Raw genomic sequence first — 19014 nt, 5'->3', positions numbered from 1 at the left:
TAAGAGCAAAGATTATGTGGAACCACAGATAACTGAACGTTAGCATGTGCCTGTCTGAAGAGACAGCAACTATTCAGCTTTAGCCAATTGTTGTATTAAAATGTAGGCCCAGTGTTCTTAGATATTTCATTTTTTCAAGGTAAGTTTGAATTATGTAAAATCTCATTTTAAAAGCTGGGAACCAACCAAAATTAAAGGGAAAAAATCTAATACCGCAAAGGCCAGACAAAACACATCTATGGGACAATTTGTGATCTCTGGCTTATGTACTGGAGGCTGGTGAGGAGGACCCTTAGTGCCACAAATAAGAGAGAGTAAGACTGGGAAAATCCTGACTAGATAACAAGGCACCAAAGAAAGCAAAACAAAAATAACAACGAAAAACAGTGTTAGAAATAAGACACTATTATTGGGCTGCTACAAATGCACTTTCAAGAAAGAGAATGTTCTTTACAGTTTGAAATTTAGGCCCTATGAAAACTCAAGAAAATGGTTTCCATGGTCATATCCACTAGGAGACATGTTTTTAGATATACAAAATAATGAAAGAGGCGAGGAGATAGAGAAAGAAGAATGTTTAGTTTCAAAGTAATTTTGACTGTACCATAATTAAGCCAAGAGGGACAGAAGATAGATACTAATATTCATTAAGCACTGAGGCATATCAGGACTGAGTTATATAAAAAGGAATCACAGACTGGGCTATCTCTTAAGTCTGAATCTCTTCCCTTCAAAATGTATTGAAATTATTACCTTAAAATGAGGGGTAACAGCTGACAAGAGCCAAAATGTCTCATGAGCTTTTTCATCTTTGCACATCCAGCTGGGTCTTAAAATTTGTGGGTTAATGACTTTCTTCACAAAAATCTTAGAAAATTTGAGAAAAACTAGAGTAGTGAGCAGCATATAACAACCCCCCTCCTCCCAAATCACCACAAATGAGGGTGACCATGTAGCCTTCTTCTGAGAGATTATTTGTGCTTCATGAAGATAAGGGTATGTTCAGGATCCTGTCTATACTAGTAGTTTACCACTAACATGATAGATTATTTCTCTGGAAATTTTAATGGTGAAAATTTGATGGAAGATGCAAACTAGGGATTACTCATATAGGGTTGAATGTACTTACCCATTATCTCAGATTCATAATAATCCTGTGTGCCTTCCTGGAAGACAAGACAGGGCGTCTTTATGATTTTAGAGCATGAATGTGGAAAATGATATAGGTCCATTTGTATGGTAAGTTCATGTCCATCAAAGAGGAATGAAAAACAGGACGCACCTCCTCTTAGGGATTATTTAGCTGTGTTGTACCAAGGGGATTAAAGGCGCCTTAGAAATTCTAAGTACAGGGAAGAGTAGAACTATAAAAAATTTAGTACTGTGCATTTTCTGGTTTATATATCTGTAGCACTGTTTCAAGATTCTACTATTTGCACTAAGAGAGCAGTATAAAGAAAGATGAAAAAGCTTACATTTCAACCAAATAAAGAACACTCCAAGAGCAAACAGAATAATAAACTCATACTATTGCTGTTCTTTTTTTAATACCTAGAAAGGGGCTTTTGATCATGGTGAAGAAATAAGCTCACATACATTCATTAATCATACTAGCTAAAGACTTCTTCCTTGACCAAAGATCACAGACATATCTCTATATTCATGGAAAGGTAATCCATGAGTTCCCTCTAAGATATCCTCACTTTTGTATTTTCATTTTGATGATAATCTAAAAACAACAGCAACAATGACAAAAACAAACAAACCTGGAGTAATAAACATTCGGGATCATCTAGATGAGTATTTTATAAAAGTTCAGAACACAACTGGGGACTTAAAATGATAGTGATCTGTTTGTACCAAGCAAAGGCCAAATGATAGCACAATACCACATGTATTTGATAGTTTTTCAGTAATCCTAACAGAACAGGGTTTCTCAATCTCAGCATTTATTGACATTCTGGGCAAGGTAATTCTTTGTTGCAAGAAACTTTCTAGTGCATTGTAGGATGTTCAGAAGCACCCCTGGCCTCTACCTACTACATGCCTGTAGCACCACCCTCCTAACTGTGGTGATCAAAAATGTCTCTAGGCAGCGTTAAGTGTTCCCTGGAGGACAAAATCTCCCCATGTGGAAAACCACTATAATAGAGAAAAGCGGAGAGAGAAGTAGGTCATCTCAAAGTGCAGAGGAGAATAAACATGCCAAATTCAAAAGAACCAGAGCTGCAACAATTACTACTACTCTCAAAAGTTGAAAGCAACATCACTAAAACATTGTCGTCCACCACATTAATGTTGTCAATATGAATTTCACTAGTTCTGTACTTCTGCTCAGATTTAACTTGTAAATCTGTTGCTTTGATAGAATTTTTTCCCTTTAAAGAGCAAGTCTGAATATTCAAGTCTGAATGACAATTTTCCTGATTTATTTTTTCCTAACAGAAACTTTACTCAAGAGACTTCTCTTTAACTGAAAATGTAACCTTTTAAAATTCCTTTTGGTGCCTAAAGTTTCTTCTGGAGTCTTCTAATTTGTCCTTTTTTTTTAAATTTTAAGTAAGGTCTACGTCCATGTGGGGATGGAACTCATGGCCATTAGATCGAATCACATACTTGACCAACCAAACTAGACAGGCACCCTATCACAGTTAATTCTTTTTTTAACAGATTTTATTTATTTATTTGACAGACAGAAAAATCACAAGTAGGCAGAGAGGCAGGCTCCCCACTGAGCAGAGAGCCTGATGTGGGGCTTGATCCCAGGACCCTGAGATCATGACCTGAGCTGAAGGCAGAGGCTTAACCCGCTGAGCCACCCAGATGCCCCCATCACATGACTGAAGGAATTCTCAAGAGCCCAAAAAGGCATTTATGTGTTTAGATGTTAAATGTCCTTTTTTTTTTTTTTTTTTTGACAGAGAGAGATCACAAGCAGGCAGAGAGGCAGGCAGAGAGAGAGGAGGAAGCAGGTTCTCTGCTGAGCAGAGAGCCCGATGCGGGGCTCGATCCCAGGACCCTGAGATCATGACCTGAGCCGAAGGCAGCGGCTTAACCCGCTGAGCCACCCAGGCGCCCCTTAAATGTCCTTCTTAATTCTGTAAAAAATAACCCCCCAAATTTGAATTATATATACACTGAAAAGGTTGAGAAGTTACTGGATAAGCAGTATTTGCTGTTATAACTCTTTCTTTCTTGACACATGATTCTTAGAAAAAGTAAGATAATTGCCAAAATAACTTGGCTATATATATCGTAATTTTTAATTCTTCAAATTAAGCAGAAGTGACAGTATAACAATGTCCAAAGGTGTATAAAAAGTTCAAAGCTGTGTTGAATACAACTCTACTAGTAGAAGAATCTTAAATTGGTTAGGTGTGGTTAAATGTGGAAGAAACTATTGCAAAAAGTATAAGAGTTTACAAACTATCCTTGTGTTGGTAAAACTTAATCAAAGCTTGCCCTTTACCTGTGCACTGAAACCTTATGGTTGGTTGAAAGACAAAGCAAAGGTCAAGAAAAACATTGGTTCAACAGATCCACTTAAGAGAGCATTCCAGCAATGTTCATAAATTTTACAGGTTTAACAAATACAACTACCAAACCTCCAAAGACTTAGCAAGTTCTACTAAAATCATCCCAAATCAAATGGCTCAAAATTCTTTAATAAGCCAGAACTGTACTATAAGAAATTAAAGATTTGTTTCTTCTTTCTAAAATCCCCCCTGGGGAATTACTGCTACCTTCTTTATGTGTGTAACTAGTTAGGTACAATTTTATTTTCTAAACCAATGAAAGAAAGAAAAGACTGCAAAGAAAGAATAAACCACTTTTTAGCAAGCTCTTCAACATGCAGCATCAGAGGGCTTTTTGTTGTTGTTGTTATTGTTCAAGTTAAGATAGCATCTAATTCTGTTTTTCTTTTCAAGATTTATCTATCTTCCATGGCATTCCAAATAACAAAACTGACTTACCGATAGGAAACAGTAGCCAACAAAGCATGAATATATATATACAGAGGATGGAGTGACCAGAGTCTGAGATAATTGTTCAAAGATTAACATGTTTGGAAAAAGGGAGAAAGGGAAACAAAGCTTCTAGTGATCCTCAGTTGAACTACCAAATTAAACACAAATACAGAAACCATTCAAAGCCAAGAACTTTATGAAGATTTATAAAGCTCACAATTCTTCACTCTACATAAATTCTCAGGTCTGTCGGGACTTCTGTCACTGAAAAAAAATCAGGTAAGTCAGATGGACCTCAGATAAAGACTAGAGATATAAGAAACCATAGTCACAAAGTTTTTTGGGTACACTGATAAAATTCAATAGTTTTAACAACAAAGTTTTTTTTTTTTTTTTTTAGCAAGCATTTCCTCACCTGCTTGTGTGCATGATCGTAGGAGTTGATATGGTTGTCAAATTCTTGATGTTTCTGATACTGCTTATCACAGAGTTCACAGTAGAAGTTGGCTCTGAGGTCTTCCAATGCTTTGGCAATTGCCTTCTCTTTGTCAACATAATCCTATAAAAACCACAAAACACAAACAAAAAATTAAGTTGGAAGAATTTAAATGAATGTTATAAAGAGGCAGTCTTACCTAAAAGAGAAAAGGGGGCTTATTTAGCAGTACCAATAAAAGTCAGATGGAACACAGTGGGAATCTGGCAGGGTGATTTGTGTGTGGTTGTACTGATATATTTCTTTTTTTGTAGACATTGTGTTTTATCTAGTAAACTTATACTATTAATTAATCCATGTGTTTATCATGGATGGGATACCATTAATGATAAAGGATTTCAGGCAACTTACTGTATTATCTAAATTAATAGCTGTCTTTAGGGACATCTGGATGGCTCAGTCCATCAAGCATCTGCCTTCAGATCAGGTCACGATCTCAGGGTCCGGAGATCAAGCCCTGCATCTTGCTCCCTATTTGCTTCTCCCTCTCTTCTGCCCCTCCCTCTACTCATGCTCTCTTTCTCACCTCCCCTTCTCTCTCAAATAAACTCTTAAAAAAATTAGCTGTCTTCAATTAGTCTTTTTAAGATATATTTAAGAGAGCATGCATGTGCACGCACACACACGAATACACACAAACAAGGGGAGGGGCAGAGGGAGAGAAGCAGACTCCCTGCTGAGTGAGGAGCCCCAAGACTCAGGGCTGGGTCCCAGGACCCTGAGATCATGACCAGAGCAGAAACCAAGAATGAGATGCTTAAGCAACTGAATCACCCAGATGCCCCCAAAAAGAATTTAATTTTTTCTTTGCTTTTTGGCATTATGGTGTCATCCCCTACTCCTACTTTTGGCAAACCAACCAACCAACCAACCAACCAGAAATAAACATCACAATTTTTTTTGAAAGTAGGATCCATGCCCAGCATCAGTAATATCCAATGCTGGGCTTGAACTCACAACCCTGAGATCAACAACTGAGCTGAGATCACGAGTCAGACATTTAACGGACTGAACCACCCTAGTACCGTAAAAAACACAATTTTTATTGCATTGTAGAAACCACAGAAGTAAGTATAATCCCCAAAAGAAGCACTACAAAACAAAACAGAGCAACTTATCATCTGAAACTGAAATCAGGGCTGTGAGGCACAAGGGCTTTTCTTAGGACATGTGGGTGACACTGGAGCTTGGTGTTTAAGCAAGATGGGGGTGCTAGATCAGAGAAGCCTCATTAATAAATGAAAGAACCTATAACCGGGCTGGAGAGTAGCCAAGGACCTCTGCATTTTGGCTGAGGGAATCAAAAACACTCTCAGAAAGCATCCTCCAGTTTAGCCCTTTAACATTTTCCTAGATTAAGATCAACAAAACAGGGGTTACAAATCAAAGATTACTAGACACACAGAAGAGAAAATAAATCTATCCACAGGGACCCTGGGTGGCTCAGATGGTTAAGTATCTGCCTTTGGCTCAGGTCATGATCCTAGGGTCCTGGGATCGAGTACTGTATCAGGCTCCCTGCTCCTTGGGGAGCCTGGTTCTCCTTCTGCTTCTGTCTCTCTGTCTCTCATGAATAAATAAATAAAATCTTAAAAGGAAAAAAGAAAGAAAGAAAGAAAATTAATCTGTCTATAAGTGAAAGTCATTGGAAACAAGCAACAGATTTAGGCACCCCAAATCTCAGATATTGGAATAGTCTGTTACATAATATAAAGTAACGATAAAATGTTTAAAATATAAAATGGAATTAAAACAATGAGCAACAGTGGGTTAAGCCGCTGCCTTTGGCTCAGGTCATGATCTCAGGGTCCTGGGATCGAGTCCCGCATCGGGCTCTCTGCTCAGCGGGGAGCCTGCTTCCCTCTCTCTCTGCCTGCCTCTCCGTCTACTTGTGATCTCTCTCTGTCAAATAAATAAATAAAATCTTAAAAAAAAAAAAACAAAACAATGAGCAAACATTAAACATATTTTAAAAACTAGGCAAACTATAGGGGCACCTGGCTGGGTCAGTTGGTAAGAGCACATGACTCTCAATCTTGGGCTTGTGAATTCAAGCCCCATGTTGGGTGTACAGATTGCTTAAATTTTTTTTTTTTAAAGATTTTATTTATTTATTTATTTGACAGACAGAGATCATAAGCAGGCAGAGAGGCAGGCAGAGAGAGAGGAGGAAGCAGGCTCCCTGCTGAGCAGAGAGCCCGATGCGGGGCTCGATCCCAGGACCCTGAGATCATGACCTGAGCCGAAGGCAGCGGCTTAACCCACTGAGCCACCCAGGAGCCCCCAGATTGCTTAATTTTTAAAATCTAACCCTTAAACAAAAAACTAGGGGTGCCTGGGTGGCTCAGTTGGTAGAGCACATGACTTGATCTCAGGATCACAAGCTGAAGCCCTATGTCGGGTGTGGAGCCTGCTTAAAAACAAAACAAAACAGAAAACAACAACAAAAACCTAGGCAGACTATAGAAAGACCAAAATGAGACTTTTATAATTGAGAAACCTAACTGTAAAAAATAAACCAAAAAATTCATCAGCTACTTAGAAGATGGATTAAAAAAAGCAGACCAGATACAGCTCAAAAAAGAAATTAGGGGTGGGGGGTGGGGTGGGGTGTGCAGGGCGGTGCCTGGATGGCTCAGTTGGTTAAGCATCTGTCCAACTTTTTGATCTCAGCTCAGGTCTTGATCTCAGGGTCATGAGTTCAAGCCCCGCACTAGGCTCTGTGCTGGGCTTACTTAATAAAAAATAAATAAATTAATTAAAAAAAAAATAAAAATTTAAAAAACATAGTAGGGAGGTGAAAATGTTCTGGAATTAGATGGTAGCAATGGTTGCACAAACTTACAAAATATATTAAAAACCAATGGATACTTTAAAAAGGTGAGTTTTATAGTATGTAAATTATATATCAATTCAAAAAAGATGTAGTAAACAAAAAGAGGTAAGAACTGAAATTACTTAGAATGTGGCACAGAGACAAGCAAACAGATAATGTGAAAAAGAGGTCTAGGAGTCATGAAGAATATAATAAGAATATTAACACATGTATAACTGGAATCCCAGAAAAAGAGAACAGACAGCAGAGATGAGAAAAATATCTGAAGATGGAAAGGCTAAGGATTTTTTCAAATTAGTAAGACAACTCCAGATACAGGAAGCACAAAGTATACCACACAGGCTACATAAACAATATGCACCTAGACACGCTGAGTGAGACTACAAAGGGAAAAAAGACCATCAAATCATAAAATATCCAGGGAAAAAAAAGATCACCCACAATCAGTTTGACAGCAGTTTCAAATGCAACAGAAGGTAAAACAGTGTGCTTCAGCGGGCTGAGAGAAAATATATGTCATTCGTATAACAAATGACCTATTTTTCACAAACGAAGAAATGAAGAGTTTCACCACTAACAGATTCATTAAAAAGAACCTTTCTAAAGCAGTATTTCTGAAATCACAGATTGTGACTCACCAATGGATCACAGCATTAATTTAGCAGATTGTAACAGGCATGAAAAGGGGAAAAAAATAGCAAAATACAGAGTGTATTTCACATAAGGCTAAATACTATCTTGTAAAACTTTTGTTTCAGTTTTAAGTGGTGGCAATAGTAAACGTATTTCTTACTGTGGGCCTGAAAGTCCCGGCTTCCTGAAGCATATGCTTTAGGGAAGAAGGAAAATGATGCCAGTAAAAAGGTCTGAAATCTGAAAGTAAATGTTAAGCAATAAAATATATACATATAACAACAAAAACACCTAGTTTGCAGGACTGAAAAAGGATAAAAGCTAAATGCTAGCTATAATGGCCAAGTATAACAGAAGAGGGCGTTCAAAGTTCAAGTGTTCTAGAGTCTTTCTACTAATTGAGATACAGTTAACTTTGGACTTATTAAATTAAGCATATTTACATTAAAATTCCAAGGGTAATTATTAGAAGGCTAGAAATAGTAAAGGGGGGAAAAGTAAGAAAACTTCAATTTTATCAAGGTAAACAGTTCAGAAAAATCAGGAAAACAGAAGTTAAAAAAAGACAGATTGTTAAGTAATCACAAGAAACGTAAATGTACTAAGAGGCTTCCAGAAAAACAGAATCCAACTATATGCTGATTACAAGCGATACCCCTAAAACACAGGACTTAGAAAGTTGGAAGTTAAGGGATAGAAAAAGATATGCCAGGCAAATACTAACCAAAATAAAGCTGGAGCAACTATATCAATACTCAACTTTTTAACTTGGAAAACATTTTTTTTCCTTTAAGTAATCTCTACACCCAATGTGGGGCTCAGACTCACGATCCAGAGATCGAGAATCGCATGCTCTGCTGACCGAGCCAGCCATGTGCCCCATCTTTTTTAGACTTTATGGCAAAAAGCATTACTTGAGACTGCAGCCAGTTAGAAGCTCTTCTCCAAATAAGCTGCACAGTTAATATGAAAAGCCAACATAGATATATTGCTTATCCATCGGTCTTTATGAGGTTTTGGCTAAAAACTACAAGACTGACCCAAAAAGGTGGTCCAGTTCTATTTAAAAACTAAACATCAAATGACATCTCAAAACAAACTGAGTACAGTTGAACTTTGAACAACATGGTTTTGAACTGCACAGGTCCACTAATATGATTTTTTCCCAATACAAAGGTTGGGAGATTTGCAAGAATTTGAAAAAACAGATAAACCACATAGACTAGGGGGAAAAAAAAAAAGAACATTAACAGTTGTTAATGAATAAAATACATGTAGATACTAGTTTATCATTTACTACCATAAAAGACATACAAATCTACTATAGAAAGTTAAAATTTTGGGGTGCCTGGGTAGCTCAGTCAGTTAAGCCATCTGACTCTTGATCTCAGGGTTGTGAGCTAAAGCCCTGCGTTGGCTCCACACTGGGCTTGGAGCCTACTTGAAAAGAAAAAGAGTTATTATTTATCAAAACGTAGGTGCACACTTACAGACCTTCCATGGCATCACTAGTGGAAAGAAATGTAAACAAACGTAAAGACAATGTATTAAGTCATAACTGCATAAAATTAAATGTAGTACATGCTGTAATATGATTTCATAGCCATCTCAGTTGCTACTGGGATGAGCTCAAGTGTTACAAGTATCCACTTACAATTGTGTGAGATGCTAATCATCTCTGCATGAGCAGTTTGGCTCTCTGGCAAGCTGGGTATTGCAGTAAAAAGTGGTATCTCCCAGATCTTGTGTATTTTTCATTATGTTTAGTGCAATATTGTTAACCTTGAAGAACACCACAGGACCCACACAAAGTGCCACTAGTGATGCTGAAAGTGCTCACAAGCAGAGAAAAGTCATGATATTCTAAGGAAAATTTAAACTGCTTGATATAGACCACAGATTCACATCTCCAACAGTGGCAGCCTGCCATGTCAAGATTAATGAACCTTGAAATGTTAAGTGTAAGGACCACTGTAAAAAAAATAAAAGGAAATCCATGAAGCTGTCACTATAGCTATATCAGCAGGTATGAAACGGTTTTTATTTTTATTAATTTATTTATTTATTGAGAGTTAGCTGGAGTAGAGGGAGAGGATTTTTTTTTTTTTTTTTAATTATTTTTATGTCAGGAGCGAGCCTGTGTGCGGGAGTGAGCCTGTGTGCAGGAGTGGCAATCAGAGGGAGAGGCAGGTTCCCAGCTGAGCAAGGAACCTGCTATGGAATTTGATCTCAGGACCCTGAAGTCATGACCCGAGCCCATGGCAGATGATTAACTGGTTGAGCCACCCAAGAGTCCCGCAGAGACAGAATCTTAAACAGGCTCCATGCCTAGCGCAGAGATGGACATGGGGCCCAATCTCCCAACTCTGAGCCAAAACCAAGAGCGGGATGCTTAACCATCTGAGATACCCAGATGCTCCATTTTGTGAAAAACCTTTTAATCTCACATTTAAAATGCAGTTTTTGGGGTGGGTGGGTGGCTCAGTAGTTAAGCATCTGCCTTCGGGCTCCGGTCATGATCAGACTCGCTGGTTGGCGGGAAGCCTGCTTCTTTCTCTGCTACACCCCCTGCTTGTATCCTCTCTCTCGAGGTCTGTCTCTCTGTGTCAAATAAGTAAAATCTTAAAAAAAAAAAAAGAAAGAAAGAAAGAAAAGAAAATGCAGTTTTTGTGTGGGTTTAGGATTGCTGTAAGAAAGGAATACGTACAGACTTAACAGAGTCTGTTTAAAAAAAAGGTTTAAAAAAAGCCAAAGGGATTATATGACAACTTAAAGCAAAAGGTGAAGGATCTAGGGGCGCCTGGGTGGCTCAGTGGGTTAAAGCCTCTGCCTTCGGCTCAGGCCATGATCCCAGGGTTCTGGGATCGAGCCCCACATCAGGCTGTCTGCTCCACAGGAAGCCTGCTTCCTCTTCTCTCTTTCTCTGCCTACTTGTGAAACCTCTGTCAAATAAATAAATAAAATCTTAAAAAAAAAAAAAAAGGTGAAGGATCTAAAGCTGGAGAATTAAAAGCCAGCAGAAGATGGTTTGGTAATTTTTACAGAGGTTTGGGTAAAAAATGTCAAGATAACAGGAAAAGTGGCTCTGCCAACCAAAAGGAGCAGACAGTGCCCAGACACCATCAAGAAAAACACTGAAGAGAAAGGTAATCTGCCTGAACAAGTTTTTTTAAATTATTTTAAAGATTTTTATTTATTTATTTGACAGAAAGAGAGAGATCACAAGTAGGCAGAGAGGCAGGAAGGCGGCGGGGGCGGGGGGGGGGGGGAGTAGGCTCCCTGCTGAGCAGACCCTGAGATCATGACCTGAGCCAAAGGCAGAGGCCCAACCCACTGAGCCACACAGACACCCCCTGAACAAGTTTTTAATGCAAACAAAAGTACCCTATTCTGGGGAGGGGGAAAAGTCAAAAGGACATTTATTAGAAAGGAAGAGAAGCAAACACCAGGATTAAGGTAGGAAGGGATAAACACTACTGTTTTATGCAAATGCAGTTGGGTTTATGATTAGGATTGCCATTATCTATAAAACTAACCCCCAAGCCTTGAAAGGAAAAGATAAGTGCTGACAGTCTTTCCATTGTACAAAACAAACCCCGGGACAACAAAAATGCTTTTTCTTGATTGGTACCACTGATGACTTCAGGGGATGTCAGGAGTACCTTGCAAGTAATGGAATGCTTTTCAAAGTCCTTTTGATATTTACTTGACAATGCCCTTGGCCACCTAGAACTGGATGAGTTCAACAGCAAAGGCACTGAAATGGTCTATTTGTCCCCAAATACAATGTCTCTAATTCAGCCTCTAGATCAGGGGGTCATTATACACAGTACACTATAGAAAGGATTGTCAACACTATGGAGGAGACCTTAAAAGGAGGAGAACCTCAAAAAGGAGGATTATTCCACTGAAGATGCCACTGTTGTTACAGAAAAAAACATGGAAGCCATAAAAGTCCCAAACAGTAAATTCCTGCTGGAGAAAACGGTGTCCAGAAGTTGTGCATGACTTCACAGAACTTAAAATACAGCCAATCAAGGAAATCACAAAAGAGATTATAGATACGGAGAGGAAAAAAAAAAATGGTGGTGGGGAAGGGTTTCAAGATATGGATTTTGAAGAAATTCAAGAGATAACAGACACCACACCAGAGGAATTAATGGAAGATGAGTGCTTCCAAAACCAGTGCCAGATAATAAGGAAGGAAATGTAGAAGAAGCAGTGCCAGAAAATAAACTGACATTACACTATCTGGAAGAAGGGTTGGGATAATTCAAGACTGCTTCTGACTTATTTTACCACATGGACCCATTTATGATGGGCATTGAAATTAAAGCAAAGGATAGAAGACGATGTATAGAGACTTTTTTTTTAGATTTTTATTTATTTATATGAAAGAGACAGAGAGAAAGCATGAGCAGAAAGAGGGAGAAGCCAACTCCCTGACAGGCAGGGAGGTCAACCCGGGGCCAGACCCCAGGAACTCAAGATCACAATCCCAGGACCCCAAGACCATGACCCGAGCCGAAGATGGATGCCCAACCGACTGAGCCACACAGGTGCCCTAGAAACATTTTCTTAAAAAATGAAAAAGCAAGAAGTCAGACAGAAATAATGACGTTATTTCTATAAAGTTACCCTAAGTAACTTCTATTTCCCCTTCTACATCTTCCACCCCTTATAAGCGAAACCAATCTCTCCTCTTCCTTCTCAATGTGAAGACAGTAAAGATGAAGACCTTTATGATAATCCACTTCCACTTAATGAACAGTATATAATCATTATGCCATATAGTTAATAAACTTATCTCGTGTGTGTGTGTGTGTCTTTGTATGAAAATGTAGTAACTATATGGAAAGACTTGCATGAGACGTTTTTGTGTCATCATCATTGCCTAAATATTCATTATGAAGGACATCATGTATAAGACTATGATGGGAAGTGGGTGGACTATCCTTACATAGGAATAAGGTAAGTGACATCTGGTAGGAAATTAATAATGTAATGTATTGGTTTATCTGTGATGGAACTAGAGGGTATTATGCTTAGCGAAATAAGTCAATCAGAGAAAGACAATTATCATATGATCTCCCTGATATGAGGAAGTTGGGAGGCAACGTGGGGGGTTTGGGGGGTAAGAAAGGAATAAATGAAACAAGATGGGATCAGGATGGAGACAAACCGTAAGAGACTCTTAATCTCACAAAACAAACTGAGGGTTGCCAGGGGGAGGGGGTAGGGGAAGGTGGTTGGGTTATGGACATTGGGGAAAGTATGTGCTATGGTGAGTGCTATGAAGTGTAAACCTGGCGATTCACGGATCTGTACCCCTGGGGCTAATAATACATTATATGTTAATAAAAAAAAAATTTTTTTTAAATAATGTATTGGCTTTCTTACTATTTTTTGACTTTGCTTTCAAAGAACTATATTATGGTACGGTATGGCTTTCTCCCTTGCAACTGGAGAAGCTGAGTATAACCTCAGATAAAAATATATGTATTAAATATAACAATGTTTCTACTACTTTATTATGAATATGACTGCTGTATGTCATAAAAACTTTATAACCATTCATTAGTGTATAGGTTAGACTACTATGAAACAACTGTACTGATTACACTAGGCTAAAATGAAGCAATCATACCACTGCTTCTTCGTTATCAATGCATGAACTGTTATACTTGTAAACTGTTTCCCATATTATCTTTTCATTTTTGATGTCTAGTATTAGTAGTAAGTATAACATCTACAGTGTTTTGTATCAAGTAAGACAATACTGATGTAGGTACAGACAGATGGTTCAACTTATGAACAGAGGACATGGGACGCCTGGGTGGCTCAGTCAGTTAAGCCTCTGCCTTTGGCTCAGGTCATGATCCCAGAGTCCCGGAACTAAGTCCTATCAGCAGGGAGGCTGATGCTCCCCCTGCTTGTGTGCTCTCTCTCTGTCAAATAAATAAAATCTTTAAAAAAATAAAATAAGGGGCGCCTGGGTGGCTCAGCGGGTTAAGCCGCTGCCTTCGGCTCGGGTCATGATCTCAGGGTCCTGGGATCGAGCCCCGCATCGGGCTCTCTGCTCAGCAGAGAACCTGCTTCCTCCTCTCTCTCTGCCTGCCTCTCTGCCTGCTTGTGATCTCCCTCTGTCAAATAAATAAATAAAATCTTTAAAAAAATTTAAAAAATAAAAATAAAATAAAATAAAATAAGGGGCGCCTGGGTGGCTCAGTGGGTTAAGCCTCTGCCTTAGGCTCAGGTCATGATCTCAGGGTCCTTGGATCGAGCCCCACATCGGGCTCTCTGCTTGGCAGGGAGCCTGCTTCCCCCTCTCTCTGCCTGCCTTTCTGCCTACTTGTGATCTCTCTCTCTCTCTCTGTCAAATAAATAAATAAAATCTTTAAAAAAAATAAATAAAAAATTATAAACAAATTATAAAAAAATAAGAGGATATAACACAGTATCACTAAATACAGTACAGTACTGTAAATATATCTTCTTATTTTAATATTTGCTTTTTGCTAGCATACTTTATCATAAGAAACTATATAACATATATACAAACATGTGTTAAGCAACTGTTTCTGTTATTGGTAAGGCTTTTGGTCAACAGTGGGTTCTTACTAGATAGTTATTATGCATTTTTGACCATGTGGGAACCCCTATGTTGTTCAAGGGTCAACTGCGTATACATTTGCTGTAAGGGACTACAGAGGAATGAGAAGGGGAAAGAAATGATAAATGATGACTTGTGAGCCACTTACAGCAGGGGTACATAAATCAGTCTCCCAGTTAGTAGACCTTTCCAGTTAACAGATCTGAAGATAAGTCTCATTTCCAAGACTTCTAAAATTGGCTTTTTTTTCTATTCAGTTTTGTTTCTTCGGTATACACTTTCAGGGCAGTTCTATCATCTACCATTTCTCACATAAGCTATTTAATCAGTAAACAAGAAAAGGTTGCTGTATTTTGTGGAATGCCAGGATGAACCAGTTTGGATAAATTTATTAAAACTAAAAACTAAAAAGTGAGTATACAGTATATTATAACTTTTGTCATATTCAATCATTCACCTAATTTTTAAAAAGATTTTATTTATTTATTTTAGAGCTAGGGCGAGCACAAGCAGGAGGGGGATCAGAGGAAGGGGACAAGCAGACTGCTCTGAGCGCAGAACCCTGAGATCATGACCTGAGCCAAAAATCAAGAGTCAGACACGTAGGAGCCATTCAGGTGCCTCTCATTCACCATAATTTTTCCTAAGCACTCTGGGCAGTTTCATTTCGTCTGGCTATTAAGTAACTTGTGGATATTCTTCCTTATCAGTGCCGGTTTTCTCAAGCTAGAAGTCAGAAAACTCACTTTCTCAACTTCCCTTAAAACCAGGGTTCAGACATGTGATCTTCCCATCAAATGTATCTGCATAAGACTTCGATTTAAAAGTGAGCAGTATATTGCGGTGCCTGGGTGGCTCAGAGGGTTAGGCCTCTGCCTTCAGCTCAGGTCATGGTCTCAGGGTCCTGGGATCAAGCCCCCAACATCAGGCTCTCTGCTCAGCAGGGAGCCTGCTCCCCACCCTCCGCCCCCACCGCCTGCTTCTCTGCCTACTTGTGATCTGTCAAATAAATAAAATCTTAAAATAAACAAACTTCTCTTATCTTTAAAAAAAAAAAAAAAAGAACTGAGGTTCAAAGAAGCAGAGCTACTAGCATGTCAGATGACAAGATACATTCTATACCCCCTCACAAAACAGAAATGATAGTATATTAACTGCTACAGGACAGGGTAGGTAGAGACAGCAAATGGGAATTAGAGCTCTGCCTATTACTGCATCTGTAATTAAAGTAACAAGAATTTTATTCAAAAGTGAAAATCAAGTAATATAAATACTATACAACTATATTTAATTGTATGCTACATACTAAGTGTATTTACTAATATTAGGTGGTAGAAGAAATGAAAGGGAATAAGATGACAAAAGCAGGTTAAACCTGCCATTTCTGAAGTAAATAATGGACACTAAAAGACAAAGAGAACAAAGGGTTATTAAGTTAAAGGGAACTACAACAAAAATACAGTCCCTCTATATCTATCTCTATCCCTATATTAAAAAAAAAAACAAAAACACCTAATATAAAATAAACCAAACCTATCTGTCACATAAAACATAAAAAATTGGGGCACTGGCTGGTTTGGTCAGGTAAGCATGTGACTTTTGATCATGGGGATGTGAATTTGAGGTTACTTAAAAATATATGTAATTAAATCATTAAAAATTTTTTTCATATTGTAATGCAAAGCTAAACCCAACTCCATGAAAATTATAAGATGCATGTCCAAAACAAAGTGATTCAGAAGTATTGAACATAAAAAAACAAAGATGGGGCACCTGAGTGGCTCAGTTGGATACTCAACCGAGTCTTTTTTTTTTTTTTTGAGGGGGAGAGAGAGAGAGAGAACAAGCAGCAGGCAGCAGGGAGAGGGAGAAGCAGACTTCTCACTGAGCAGGGAGCCCAGTGTGGGACTTGATCCCAGGACCCTTGGATCATGACCTGAGCCAAAGGAAAATGCTTAAACAACTGAACCTCCAAGGCACCCCTCAACTGACTCTAAGTTAGATTCAGGTCACGATCTCAGCATCACTGGATGAAGCTCCAAGTTGTGTCCAGCTTTAAACACAGCAGGGAGTCTGCTGGAGATTCTTTCTCTCCCTCCTCCCAATCCCCGTTCTCTCTCTTTCTCAAATAAATAAATAGATCTTAAAAAACAAAAACCAAAAAACACAGGGGCAGTGGGTCGCATCTGCCTTTGGCTCTGGTCATAATCCCAGGGTCCTGGTATCAAGTTCTGGGTCCGACTCCCCTGCTTAGTGGGGAGTCTGCTTCTCCCTCTGTCCTCAACCCCATTTGTGCTCACTCTTTATCTTTGTCTCTCTTTCTCACAAAAATAAATAAAAACCTTGAAGAAAAATTGAAACAAAACAACAAAACACCCCAAACCCAAAGATATACAAGGTAATATACACAAAATGAAAGCAGAATCAATGTCTTACTTTCAAATGAGGTTCAGATTACACTATAAAGCTTTAAACAAGATAAAGAAAAGCACTTAATAATGTCAATGAGGGCAACTCATGGTATCTAAAAATTTTAGTATCTACCACAATCTAGCAGCAACATTCATGATGCAGAAATCAGATTTATTAAAATACAGAGACTCAATAAATCATCTATTTAATGACAGATCAAAGAGATAAAAATTAACTAAGACACTGAACACCTCAGTAATATATATATATATATATATATACACACACATATATATATATTTTAAGATTTTATTTATTTATTTGACAGAGATCACAAGTAGGCAGAGAGGCAGGTGGAGAGAGAGGGGGAAGCAGGCTCCCTGCTGAGCAGAGAGCCCGATGCGGGGCTCGATCCCAGGACCCCAAGATCATGACCTCAGCCAAAGGCAGAGGCTTAACCCACTGAACCACCCAGGTGCCCCATGAACACCTTAGTAATATATTAAGGTGTGTGGCCTAAAAATAGGAAACACACCTTTTAAAGTACTCATAGAATGTTCATCAAAAAAGGCTGTATTAGGGACGCCTGTGTGGCTCAGTTGGTTAAGCAGCTGCCTTCGGCTCAGGTCATGATCCCGGCATCCTGGGATCGAGTCCCACATCGGGCTCCTTGCTTGGCGGGGAGCCTGCTTCTCCCTCTGCCTCTGCCTGCCATTCTGTCTGCCTGTGCTCGCTCGCTCTCCTCTCTCTCTGACAAATAAATAAAATCTTAAAAAAAAAAAAAAAAAAAAGGCTGTATTAGGCTATAGAGGAAACCGTAATAAATTGCAAAAAGAGATAATGTAAGTAACATATATAAACACAGTAAAATAAAACTAGGAATTAAAATTTTTAAAGGCTTTTCTATAAATCTGAAACCTTAGAATTTCTAGGGCAAAAATGATGATGACATTATTTATCAATATATACAGGTCAGGAAAAATATATAGGTGTAACTACTGAAAGTAACAGAATAATAAGAACAAAGGCCAAACTCTGGATAAACTCTTATACACATATACCAGGAAATATGTTTCCATTTACATAAAGTTCAAAATCATGTAAAATTGAGGCACCTGGATGGCTCAGTTGGTTAAGCATCTATCTGCCTTCCCCTCAGGTCATGATCCCAGGGTCCTGGGATGGAGTCTCACATTGGGCTCTCTGCTTGGTAGGAAGTATGTTTTTTCCTCTGCCCCTTATCCTGCTCATGCTCTCTCTCAAGCGTACTCTCTAATAAATAAATAAAATCTTAACAAAAAATAAAAATAAAATAGTCAAAACCATGTAAAATTAAACAATACATGTTTAGGGATACAAAACACATTGTAAAACCATTTTTAAATCTAAGGGACAATTTAAAACCATTTAAAATCTGGGTGGCTCAAGTCAGGCGCCTGACTGTTGATTTCAGCTCAGGTCATATTCTCAGGATTCTGGGATTGAGCCCCACTTCAGACTCAGTGCTCAGTACAGAGTCCCCTCGGGATTCTCTCTCTCTCCCTCTGCTCCTGTCTACCCCCCCCGGAGCTCTCTATAATAAATAAAATCTTGGGAAAAAGGGGGGCTGTCAATAAAAGAGGAGATAATAGGGGCACCTGGGTGGCTCAGTGGGTTAAAGCCTCTGCCTTCAGCTTGGGTCGTGATCCCAGGGTCCTGGGATCGAGCCCCGCATCGGGCTCTCTGCTCAGCAGGGAGCCTGCTTCCCTTCCTTTCTCTCTGCCTGCCTCTCTGCCTACTTGTGATCTCTGTCAAATAAATAAATAAAATCTTTATTTAAAAAAAAAAAAGAGGAGATAATATTTCTTGAGTCACTCTATGAAACCAGTATTACTCTTATACAAACATTTCACCAAAAAAACTACAAACTAGTACCTCTAATGAATTTAGATGCAAAAATCCTCAACAAAATGCTAGCAAACTGAACTCAGCAGCATATTAAAGGGGTCATACACCATGACCAAGTAAGACTATCTGAGAAATGCAAAGTTGATTCAATACATAAAAATAAATTGAT

General features: G+C 38.6%; 1 protein-coding gene across 1 annotated transcript in view; it reads right to left on the bottom strand.

Annotated features, from left to right (window-relative positions):
• GPATCH8 (G-patch domain containing 8) overlaps positions 1 to 19014 on the bottom strand; it is a 105719-nt gene that overhangs the window by 19253 nt on the left and 67452 nt on the right. Inside the window, 1 exon segment of the mRNA XM_047706535.1 lies at positions 4384 to 4527. Coding sequence (XP_047562491.1) covers positions 4384 to 4527 — 144 coding nt within the window.

The sequence above is a fragment of the Lutra lutra genome, chromosome 16 (assembly GCF_902655055.1).
Source record: "Lutra lutra chromosome 16, mLutLut1.2, whole genome shotgun sequence".
Classification (NCBI taxonomy): Eukaryota; Metazoa; Chordata; class Mammalia; order Carnivora; family Mustelidae; genus Lutra; species Lutra lutra.
Note: the sequence above shows the minus strand (reverse complement) of the source record. Positions and strands in the feature narration are given on the sequence as shown.